General features: G+C 43.3%; 1 protein-coding gene across 1 annotated transcript in view; it reads left to right on the top strand.

Annotated features, from left to right (window-relative positions):
• The window catches only part of pecr (peroxisomal trans-2-enoyl-CoA reductase), a 36,975-nt gene that overhangs the window by 7,830 nt on the left and 16,891 nt on the right, over positions 1–12,254 (top strand). Inside the window, exons 2-5 of the mRNA XM_060911904.1 lie at positions 4,260–4,393; positions 5,515–5,680; positions 5,789–5,870; positions 6,310–6,406. Of these exons, the coding sequence (XP_060767887.1) occupies positions 4,260–4,393; positions 5,515–5,680; positions 5,789–5,870; positions 6,310–6,406 (479 nt within the window). The remainder of the gene's footprint in view (positions 1–4,259; positions 4,394–5,514; positions 5,681–5,788; positions 5,871–6,309; positions 6,407–12,254) is intronic.

The raw sequence follows: 12,254 nt of genomic DNA, 5'->3' as shown, positions 1-12,254 counted from the left end.
TGTGTGTGAGGTTCTGTATTTGTATGAAGTGTGTGTGAGGTTCTGTATTTGTATGAAGTGTGTGTGTGTGTGTGAGGTTCTGTATTTGTATGAAGTGTGTGTGTGAGGTTCTGTATTTGTATGAAGTGTGTGTGTGTGTGTGAGGTTCTGTATTTGTATGAAGTGTGTGTGTGTGTGTGTGAGGTTCTGTATTTGTATGAAGTGTGTGTGTGTGTGTGTGAGGTTCTGTATTTGTATGAAGTGTGTGTGTGTGTGTGAGGTTCTGTATTTGTATGAAGTGTGTGTGTGTGTGTGTGAGGTTCTGTATTTGTATGAAGTGTGTGTGTGTGTGTGAGGTTCTGTATTTGTATGAAGTGTGTGTGTGTGTGTGTGAGGTTCTGTATTTGTATGAAGTGTGTGTGTGTGTGTGAGGTTCTGTATTTGTATGAAGTGTGTGTGTGTGTGAGGTTCTGTATTTGTATGAAGTGTGTGTGTGTGTGAGGTTCTGTATTTGTATGAAGTGTGTGTGTGTGTGAGGTTCTGTATTTGTATGAAGTGTGTGTGTGTGTGAGGTTCTGTATTTGTATGAAGTGTGTGTGTGTGTGAGGTTCTGTATTTGTATGAAGTGTGTGTGTGTGTGAGGTTCTGTATTTGTATGAAGTGTGTGTGTGTGTGAGGTTCTGTATTTGTATGAAGTGTGTGTGTGTGTGAGGTTCTGTATTTGTATGAAGTGTGTGTGTGTGTGAGGTTCTGTATTTGTATGAAGTGTGTGTGTGTGTGAGGTTCTGTATTTGTATGAAGTGTGTGTGTGTGTGAGGTTCTGTATTTGTATGAAGTGTGTGTGTGTGTGAGGTTCTGTATTTGTATGAAGTGTGTGTGTGTGTGAGGTTCTGTATTTGTATGAAGTGTGTGTGTGTGTGAGGTTCTGTATTTGTATGAAGTGTGTGTGTGTGTGAGGTTCTGTATTTGTATGAAGTGTGTGTGTGTGTGAGGTTCTGTATTTGTATGAAGTGTGTGTGTGTGTGAGGTTCTGTATTTGTATGAAGTGTGTGTGTGTGTGAGGTTCTGTATTTGTATGAAGTGTGTGTGTGTGTGAGGTTCTGTATTTGTATGAAGTGTGTGTGTGTGTGAGGTTCTGTATTTGTATGAAGTGTGTGTGTGTGTGAGGTTCTGTATTTGTATGAAGTGTGTGTGTGTGTGAGGTTCTGTATTTGTATGAAGTGTGTGTGTGTGTGAGGTTCTGTATTTGTATGAAGTGTGTGTGTGTGTGAGGTTCTGTATTTGTATGAAGTGTGTGTGTGTGTGAGGTTCTGTATTTGTATGAAGTGTGTGTGTGTGTGAGGTTCTGTATTTGTATGAAGTGTGTGTGTGTGTGTGAGGTTCTGTATTTGTATGAAGTGTGTGTGTGTGTGTGAGGTTCTGTATTTGTATGAAGTGTGTGTGTGTGTGTGTGAGGTTCTGTATTTGTATGAAGTGTGTGTGTGTGTGTGTGAGGTTCTGTATTTGTATGAAGTGTGTGTGTGTGTGTGTGAGGTTCTGTATTTGTATGAAGTGTGTGTGTGTGTGAGGTTCTGTATTTGTATGAAGTGTGTGTGTGTGTGAGGTTCTGTATTTGTATGAAGTGTGTGTGTGTGTGAGGTTCTGTATTTGTATGAAGTGTGTGTGTGTGTGTGAGGTTCTGTATTTGTATGAAGTGTGTGTGTGTGTGTGAGGTTCTGTATTTGTATGAAGTGTGTGTGTGTGTGTGTGAGGTTCTGTATTTGTATGAAGTGTGTGTGTGTGTGTGTGAGGTTCTGTATTTGTATGAAGTGTGTGTGTGTGTGTGTGAGGTTCTGTATTTGTATGAAGTGTGTGTGTGTGTGAGGTTCTGTATTTGTATGAAGTGTGTGTGTGTGAGGTTCTGTATTTGTATGAAGTGTGTGTGTGAGGTTCTGTAATGCTGTAGAAGCTCAGGGTTGTGGGGGTTCTGTATTTGTATGAAGTGGGATTTTTTTTTTAACAGTTAACAGATTTTTCGGTGTGAAATTTTGTTCTTATTTACAGCAGACAGAGTTGAAATGGGAGATTTAGACTTCAGTGTGTTTCAGTCGCCACACTTTAATGGGCACGATGTGGGATTTAGTGAGGCTGCAGATCACAGCCAACTGAAAACCCACCTTCACCCTTCCTTTCTTTCTTTACCTCACCCTCTCCTTTACCTCACCCTGCCCTCACCCCCTCTCCCTTCCTCACCCCCTCACCCTGCCCTCACCCCCTCTCCCTTTCTTTACCTCACCCCCTCACCCCGCCCTCACCCCCTCTCCCTTTCTTTACCTCACCCCCTCACCCCGCCCTCACCCCCTCTCCCTTTCTTTACCTCACCCTGCCCTCACCCTTCCTTTACTTCATCTCTCCCTTCCTCTACCTCACCCCGCCTTTACCCTCACTCCTCCGTTTCCAGATGTGTATTTGAACCTCTGGTGGTCCTCAGGTGCACTAATTTCTTTCTGTGTTTTCATCGCAGCGCTGCACTTTTTTGGATTTTATCTGCGCGATTGTGAGACTAATCACCATCGTAATAATTTTAGATGGGTTTCTGATAAATTTACGACGTAAAAGTTAAATAAAACAACACTTGTGTTCTCAACACTTTTGAATCTTTTATGGTTTTCTTCTAAAAACTAAAAGCCTGGTTTGTTGGGAGGCTGCTGGTTATTTCACTCAGCTTCAGCTATGAGCAGGGTGTTATTTTACTGGAGCCACCAAAACATTTCCACAAGCAAGAACACAACTCCACTGACACTTGCCTCTTCTTTTTTTCTTTCCTTCTGGTGCTGAATTCAGGCTGCCACTTTTAAAAATGTGGAATGTGAAAAGTGCTGCCTGGAGCCAGTGGTTGTCAGTTCTGGCCCACTGTAGCGGCGCCACATGCCGACTATGTGAAAGAAGATCTGCTCCTTATGTAGATGTGAAGAGCTCAGACTAAATTTAACAAAACACAATGATTCATTGTTACAGGTGATTTATACATGAAGGAAAACATAATCATTTCATAATTGGTGAATTCATATTCTAGGCATGTAACAATATATTGTAGTGATAAATGGTGGTACAAATTTGTGACGATTCGAATCAATGAAATAGAAAATGAACGGTGATTATTATCAGGCTGCGTAATCTCGTAGTTTTTCCTCGCTGTAATTGTGTTCTTTAGACAGCAGAGGGTGCAATAACATATGATAGCTGGAACACACGTGACTTCACTGTAGGTTGAAGTAACACAGCTCTAATGCCCTGAAAACACACAAACAGATGTATAGTGTGAAAGAGCTGCTGTGTGATTGTGTACAAATCGATTGAACAAGAAATCGTTGCTCTCTCTTTTTACAGACTGCTGAAAGATAAAGAAAAGAGAAGCAAACGGAGGAAAGACAAATGTTCATAAAAGATTATTAAGAAAAGAATATTCATTCTTGGGCGGCACGGTGGTGTAGTGGTTAGCACTGTCGCCTCACAGCAAGAAGGTCCGGGTTCGAGCCCCGGGGCCGGCGAGGGCCTTTCTGTGTGGAGTTTGCATGTTCTCCCCGTGTCCGCGTGGGTTTCCTCCGGGTGCTCCGGTTTCCCCCACAGTCCAAAGACATGCAGGTTAGGTTAGCTGGTGACTCTAAATTGAGCGTAGGTGTGAATGTGAGTGTGAATGGTTGTCTGTGTCTATGTGTCAGCCCTGTGATGACCTGGCGACTTGTCCAGGGTGAACCCCGCCTTTCGCCCGTAGTCAGCTGGGATAGGCTCTAGCCCACCCGCGACCCTGCACAGGATAAGCGGCTACAGATAATGGATGGATATTCATTTTTAACTTTTTCATTTTTAAGAAAAGGAATATTTTAGTTAATAGTCTGTTGTTTTACTCCAACCTTTACAAATGTGGGTAAATAATTATTGTTGGTTATTCAGAAAATGAAACAAAAGGAATATATAATTTGATAAAGAATAGGAACATAAAGGTTGCATTTTTTGACAATAAAAATTTCTACGTTTAATTTTTTTAAATATTCTGAATTGAATCATGAATTGAGTGAATGAATAGTTGTGACGAATATATTCCATTTCTGTTAATAGAGCCCCTAAATCCGACATCGTGACCCTTGAAACGTGTCCTAATGCACCATGTAAAGACCTGAATTCATTAATCAGAGCAGAGTTTAAAATCTCCTCATTTATGAATCTCACCACCTTCTGAGAGAATTAAACTGGTGTACAGTGGTAGAGTGGGGATATGAGGTGTGTGTGTGTGATTGCAGGTTGTCGTGTGGTTATTGCATCAAGGAAGTCGGAGCGTTTGGAAGCTGCAGTTGGTGAACTTTCCCAGTTGATCAGTTCCTCGAGTCCGGCTTCCATCACGGCTCTACGCTGTAACATCCGCCAGGAGGACGAGGTCATTATTTTTTACGTGTTGGTTTGTTTGTTTACAGCCCCGTTTCCAAAAAAGTTACTCAGAAGTAAAGATAGGGCGGGGTTCACCACTCTGTGAAAGACTGCGTGGGCAAACAGTACAACAATTTCAGAATAACGTTCCTCAATGTAAAACTGCAAAGAATTTGGGGATCACGTCATCTATGGTCCATAATATCATTAAAAGATTCAGAGAATCTGGAGAAATCTCTGTCTGCGAGAGACAAGGCTGAAAACTGACACTGGATGCCTGTGATCTTCAGGCCCTCAGGAGACACTGCATTAAAAGCAGACACGTGTCTGTAGTGGAAATCACTGTATGGGCTCAGGAACACTTCAGAAAACCATCGTCTGTGAAAACACTTCATTACTGCATCCACAAACGCAAGTTAAAACCAGATATAAACAATATCCAGTACCCCGCCCCCTTCTCTGGGCCCGAGCCCTTTTACGATGGACTGAGGCGAAGTGGAAAACTGTCCCGAGGTCTGACGAATCAAAAGTAGAAATTCTTTTTAGAAATCATGGACGCCACGTCCTCCAGGCTAAAGAGGAGAGGGACCATCCGGCGTGTTATCAGTGCACGGCCCAAAAGCATTCAGCGTCTGTGAGGGTTTGAGGGGGCGTTAGTGCACGACATGGGTAGCTTGTACATCTGGGAAGGCTGCGTGTGTGTGTGTGTCTTCACAGTGGTAAACACGCCCCTGTCCCAAGTTTTCTGAAACGTGTTGCTGGCATTAAATTCAAAATGAGAATATATTTTTCAACAAACAATAAAATTTCTCAGTTTCAACATTTGATATGTTGTCTTCGTATGATTTTAAAATAGTGTTTCCATGATTTGCAAATCTTCATTCTGTTTTAATTTGTTTTGCACAGTGTCCCAACTTTTATTGGAATTGGGGTTGTGTTAGTCATGTGTGTATCGGTGTGTTTGTGTGGCTGCTCCTCTCTGGAGTTCCTGATGTGTTTTTCTCGTCATCATTTTCTCCTCAAATTTTTCAGGGCTTTTTTTTTTTTTATCTTGTATCCCAAAACAGCACTAAACAGTAAAGACATTGATACAGTGCAGGTGTGTGTGTGTGTGTGTGTGTGTGAGAACAGGTGAGGAATCTGGTGGCATCTACACTGAGTCGTCATGGCAGGATTGATTATTTGGTGAATAACGGTGGAGGACAGTTCAGCAGCCCAGCGGCGAACATGAGTGTGAAGGGCTGGAACGCTGTGATCGACACCAACCTGACTGGAACATTCCTGTGCTGCAGAGAGGGTACACACACACACACACACACACACACACACACACACACATATACATACATGCGCACACAGAGCAGCTGTCTGACCTTTGACCTCTGTCTGACCTTTGACCTCCCAGTGTATAACATGTGGATGAAAGATCATGGTGGTGTGATTGTTAACATCATTGCTGACATGTGGAGGGGGTTTCCAGGCATGGCGTGAGTACACACACACACACACAGTCTCTGAGACCCTCAAGCAGCTCGCTGCAGTATCAGTTTTATAACTCCGCCCACTCCCATATTAGTGAATGGCACTCGGGCGAAGCTTCCATTCTCAGTTCCCTCTGCAGCAGCCGCTCTCAGCACGCGTTTCCCTCTGTAATTCTGTTCCTTTGATTAAAACGATGGAGAACGTCAGCGAGTAAACAGCAGCTCCATCAGTCATGACCCAGAGCTCGAAAACTTCCTGATGGTGAAATCAGCTCAGCGGTGAAACCCACACACTGCGTGAGGAGCAGCGCTGGGGGAGGTGGGGACAGAGAGGAGAGAGAGAACACGGCACCTCATTACTACTGTACGGGATTTGTGTGTTAATGGTGATACACAGTTACAGTAGTGATGTGTGTGTGTGTGTGTGTGTGTGTTACTGTAACAGACACACAGGAGCAGCGAGAGCTGCAGTGGAGAATCTGACGAAGAGTTTGGCCATTGAGTGGGCGAGCAGCGGCGTGCGCATCAACTCCATCGCTCCGGTCTGAACACACACACACACACACACACACACACACCCTCCTACTGCATTACTGAACACACACACACACCCTCCTACTGCATTACTGAACACACACACACCCTCCTACTGCATTACCGAACACACACACACACACCCTCCTACTGCATTACCGAACACACACACGCGTCCTCCTACTGCATTACCGAACACACACACGCGTCCTCCTACTGCATTACCGAACACACACACACGTGCGCGCATCCTCCTACTGCATTACTTTTTTTTTTTTTTGCTAACAAATACAAAGTAAGAAGGACAGAATGAAACAAATCAATACATACACATGACATACAACAAAAGCACTGACGTAACATTAACAACAATTTCAAAGGCTGGACAATACTACTAATATGTTAACAAAGAGATGTAACAGAACACATGGAGACAAATTCAACAAAGATAAACAAGAGCTATATTGCTGTATAGGGGAGGCTGGGTGGGGTTGGTTAGGGGTAATGAATGTGCATGTGAGATGGAGGAGGGTAGGTGGGGGGGATTTGGAGGGGTTTTGGGTCTTGAGTTATGGGTGGAGGGACAGTGTGTGTATGTTGGGGGGGAGCGGAGTTTGTGATAGTGAGCACATGTGTGTGTGTGTGTGTGTGTGTGTGTATATAAGCAGCGCTGGTCTAGTGTCGGGCCAGGGAGAAGGAAGCTGGATCATAATGAAGGAGAGTGGTTGGGGGGGGGGGGGGGGAGTATTATTCTATTTGCTAATCATTTGTGTTAGTAAATTTTTTATAGATAGTAATTCTAAAAATAATAGTTCTTTAATAGTTAATTACGATGACTACCTGAGCACCTGTTCATGGCTATGGTGCCAGCCGCCCCTGCCCAAGCTAAATCATGATGGGACGACAGAGGGGAGGGGGAGGTACTGCATGAGGCAGGGCTCCGGGCCCGGACGCCCCACACACCGACACCAGCCCCCCATAACCTCCGCACAACACGCCCTACCTATCCTATATATGACTATATGACAAGAATGTGTGCCTTCTCTAAAGTGTACTGCATTAAAAGAAGAGGGCGTGCAGGGTGAAAACCTGCCCAGATCTCCACCTACACGCCCCCCGCACACTATGTAATCAAAGATATAAGCCTACTCTAAGATGTATTTGCATTAAAAGAAGCGAGGAGTGCAGCGAAGCACCTGCAGAGGTTTCCCACATGCACTCCTCCCCTGCCCTAGTCTATCATGTTGTTCTTGTTGAAGGTGGGCAAATGGTGTGTGCTTCCTAATGTGTAGAGCATTTAAAAGAGGATAAGGCGCGCTGTGCAATACCAAGAATAGGCAGGTATCAGAGTGCATGCGTGGGGTGGGCGGGGCGCTGAGAGGACTTCGGGACCCTGACCCGAAGGGGAACCCTGACCCATCAACCCTCCCAATGGCACCAACCAACGCCAGTCCCACCTGACAGCCAGACAGGATGGGGCTGTCCACGCCATCCCAGATGCCCAGGTATAACAGGAGTAGATGAAGTGGGGGAGGGAAGACGGTAGCAGAGGGAGGGAGTGGTGGGAAAAATTAATAAATGAAGTACATAAACAAACAGAGAAGAGATTCCAGCTTCCATCCTCCCTTCCCTAATATGTATGGCTAAGTATTAACGATTATGGAAGGATATTTGAGTGTGGCGTTGGGACTGGATCTCAGGCACAGAGGGCCAGGTCAAGTCTGTAAAAAGGTGAGGTAAGATGACCAAGGGGAGTGTGTATTCTGAGTGTGGAGTAAGTTGGGAGAGGTATGATTGTCCAATAATATATAATCTGCTAGCAGGTTTTTCCAATGGGTAATGTGGATTGAGTTCTTTGAGTTCCAGTTCATGAGGATTGTTTTCTTGGCGATAGTTAGTGCTACTAGAAGAAATTTATTGTCTGTGGTGTTAAGGTTGGTTGAAGATGTATCTCCAAGTATGCAGAGGGAAGGGGTTGCTGGGATGTGATAGCCAAGGATAGAGGTGAGTGAATCTGTGACTTTTATCCAGAACCTATGGATCGGGGTGCAATGCCAGACAGCGTGGATGTATGTGTCCGGGGTGTTTAGCATGCAGTGGGAACACGTGTCAGAGCCAAAACCCATTCTTGCCAGTTTCTGTGCAGTGTAGTGAAATCTGTGGAGTACCTTGTACTGTATTAGTTGAAGATTGGCATTTTTAGTCATTAGATAGATGTTTTTGCAGCTTTGGGTCCAGAAGCCGGCATCAGGAGTAATGGACAGGTCTGATTCCCAATTGTGGTATGGAAGGCTTAAAGTTTTTTCGGATTGTGATATAATTTTGTATATTTTGGAAAGGATTTTTTGAGGGGAGGGTATGTTAATCAGTTCCAAGATTTGTGGGGGGATGTATAAATTAGGTATCTGAATATTCCATTTTGCTTGAATAGTTGATTTAATTTGAAGATACTGTAAGAAGTGTTTACCCTCAATGCCATGCTTCTGGACCAAATAGGCAAAAGAGACCAGTCTATTGTCTTGGATGATATGATGAAGATGAGTGATACCCTTGCCTATCCATGTGAGAAAGTTGAGTGGTTTTTTATTGATGGTGAAATCAGGATTGTTCCAGATAGGGGTGTGATTTGATAGTGTCAGAGGTGAATTAGTGAGGTCATAAAACTTCCACCAGGCTGTCAGACTTGATGCTATGGTTGGAGCTTTGAAAGATGGATGCTTTTTGACTGACTGGCTGCAGAAAGGTAAGTCTGAGATCTGAATATCCTTGCAAATGGTTTGTTCTAGGTCTAACCAGGTGAATTCAGGTGAGGTGGGATGTATCCATTTGTAAATGGATTGAAGCTGGTTGGCCAGTGCATAGTGGTAGAAGTGTGGCGCCTCTAGACCACCTAGTATTTTAGGTTTTTGAAGTGTGGTCAGTTTGATTCTTGGTGTCTTGTTTTTCCAGTAGAATTTAATGATTGTAGAGTCTAGTGATTTAAACCAGGATTGGGTAGGCTGAATTGGAATCATTGAAAGTAAATAGTTAACTTTGGGCAAAACTGTCATTTTGATAACTGATATCCTGCCCATGATGGATAGTGGAAGGTTCATCCAGCGCTGGAGGTCATCAGTTATTGAATTGAGTAGGGGGGTGAAATTTAGACCAAACAAGTCTGAGAGCCTGGGGGAAACCCTTATCCCCAGGTATGTGATATGATTGGTGCATAGGGGAATAGGTGATGAGTAGGCCGACACATCCCAGCTGTTGAAATGTAATGGGAGGATTGCAGATTTGTTCCAGTTGATAGAATATTCAGAAATGTTGGAGAATGTGTTGATCAGTTCAATAGTTTCGTGTACAGATGTTGGGGGATTTTGTAAGAAAAGTAAGATATCATCAGCATAGAGACTAATTTTGTGATGTAAATTTGGAGTTTGAACTCCCTTGATGAGGGAGTTCTGTCGGATGGCGGCGGCTAAAGGTTCAATGAAGATGGTAAATAGTGAAGGAGAGAGTGTGCATCCTTGTCTAGTTCCCTGGTGCAAAGTGAAACTACATGATGTTAGTCCATTGGTGATTACTGTGGCTGAAGGTGACGTGTATAGAATTTTGATCCAATTAATGAAGGATTCCCCAAAACCAAACCTCCCCAATGTGGAAAACAGGAAATTCCAGTTGACCCTGTCAAATACTTTTTCTGCGTCTAGAGTTGCTATGATGGTATTTTCTTGTATGGTTGAGGAGTAGTGTATAATGTTAAATAATCTGCTAGCATTGGAGGTTGAGATTCTACCCTTGATAAAACCAGTTTGGTCCGGATGGATAATGGATGGGGTGACCTCTTCTAACCTGCGTGCTAAAGCTTTGGCGATTATTTTATTGTCAACGTTGAGAAGAGAAATTGGTCGATAACTAGATGGAATTGTTGGGTCCTTATTGGGCTTGAGGAGGAGTGAAATTGTTGCTGAGGTAGTGCTAGCTGGTAGTTTTGAATTTTCTTTTGATTCATTGATCATCCTGATGAATAGTGGAGCCAAAACGGACCAGAATTGTTTGTAGAACTCAGCAGGGAATCCATCCGGTCCTGGTGCTTTATTGTTAGGCATGTGTTCCAGAGCTGAAAACAGTTCCTCTTGAGTAATAGGTGATTCCAGTTTATTTATTTGGTTTTCGGTTAGTTGTGGTAAATTGATATTATTGAGGAATGAGTCAATGGATTCCTGGTTGAGGTTTATTTCAGAAGAATATAGTTTGTTGTAGAAATTGTAGAAAACTTGGTTAATTTCTTCAGGTGAGCTGGTTAGCTTCCCTGCTGAGTTCTTTATGGCTGAAATTGTTGCTTTTTCTTTGTTGCGTCTAATTTGATTTCCTAAATATTTACCTGATTTATTGCTGTGATGAAAGGATTCTTGCCTTAATCGATGGATCATAAATTGGATGTGTTTACTATTTCATCTAGTTTGGATTTGCACTTTCTTAATTCATTTTGTGTTTCTTGAGATGGGTGGGTCGCGTTAATTTCCTCCAGTTGCTTAATTTTATGGTTTAGTTCAGTTTCCTGTTCTTTTTCTGTCCTTTTTTTGTGTACTGAAAATGAGATTATTCTGCCTCTAAGCACTGCCTTTCCTGTCTCCCACAAAAGGCAAGGAGATGATCCAGGGGAATCGTTCATTTCTAGAAAGCATGCCCACTCTCTCCTAATAAAACTGTTAAATTTAGGGTCTTGTAAAAGGGATGTGTTCAGGCGCCATCTGTTACTAGATGACTGTGGAGAGGTTCTATTCCATTTTATTGTTACAGGGGCATGATCACTGATGACTATGGGGTGTATTGTGGATTCAGCGATATTTGACATAGTGGAGTTGCTAGTTAGGAAGAAATCAATGCGGGAGTAAGAATGGTGGACTGGTGAGAAAAAAGAGTAGTCAGTGGAGTCTGGGTGCTGAAGCCGCCAACTATCGACAAGACCAAAATCGCTCATGAACTGTTTTATTGTTTTTGTGGATTGCCAGATACGTTTGTTTTGGGAGTGATCAGATTTGTCTATTGTGGGGTCTAAAACTGTGTTGAAGTCACCTGCAAGTATGATAGGACAGTCGGAGAGATTGGAGAGTGAAGAAAAAAACTTCTGAAAGAAAGCAGAATCATCTGTGTTGGGTCCGTAAACATGGGCTATTGTAATAGGGGCACTGTTAATTGAGATGTTTATAATGATAAAACGTCCTTCTGTGTCTGCGATAGTGGTATTATGAGTAAATGAGATTTTTTTATTAATCAAAATACAAACTCCCCTCTGTTTTGAGTTGTAATGTGCTGAATGTAGGTGACTGAATTGTGCCGATTTGATGCGGGTGTAATGTAAATCTGAGAGGTGAGTTTCTTGGAGGAGGCATATGTCAGCTTGTAGTTTTTCCAAATGGTTTAGGACTTTGACCCTCTTTGCCTGAGACCCAATCCCACGAATGTTCCAAGTCAGGATTGTAAGTGGTGCCATGTTATGGTCTTGAAGATAAAAATGTGAGATGAGAGGTGGAGCTGTGAGTGTGTGAGGGTGGATGTGCAGGACTTGATACAAGCTAAAGAAGGAAGGTGAAGGGAGAGGGGTAGGTGTGAATTACAGAAAGTATGTGGGTTGTAAAGGGGAGCAGGAGGGAGAAAGGTAGAAAATATGAATGAAATGGAAGTCATTTTCTGTTTAGCATTATACACACACGCGCATCCTCCTACTGCATTACTGAACACACACGCGCATCCTCCTACTGCATTACTGAACACACACGCGCGCATCCTCCTACTGCATTACTGAACACACACGCGCGCATCCTCCTACTGCATTACTGAACACACGCGCGCATCCTCCTACTGCATTAC

The sequence above is a fragment of the Neoarius graeffei genome, chromosome 27, assembly GCF_027579695.1.
Source record: "Neoarius graeffei isolate fNeoGra1 chromosome 27, fNeoGra1.pri, whole genome shotgun sequence".
Lineage (NCBI taxonomy): Eukaryota > Metazoa > Chordata > Actinopteri > Siluriformes > Ariidae > Neoarius > Neoarius graeffei.
Note: the sequence above shows the minus strand (reverse complement) of the source record. Positions and strands in the feature narration are given on the sequence as shown.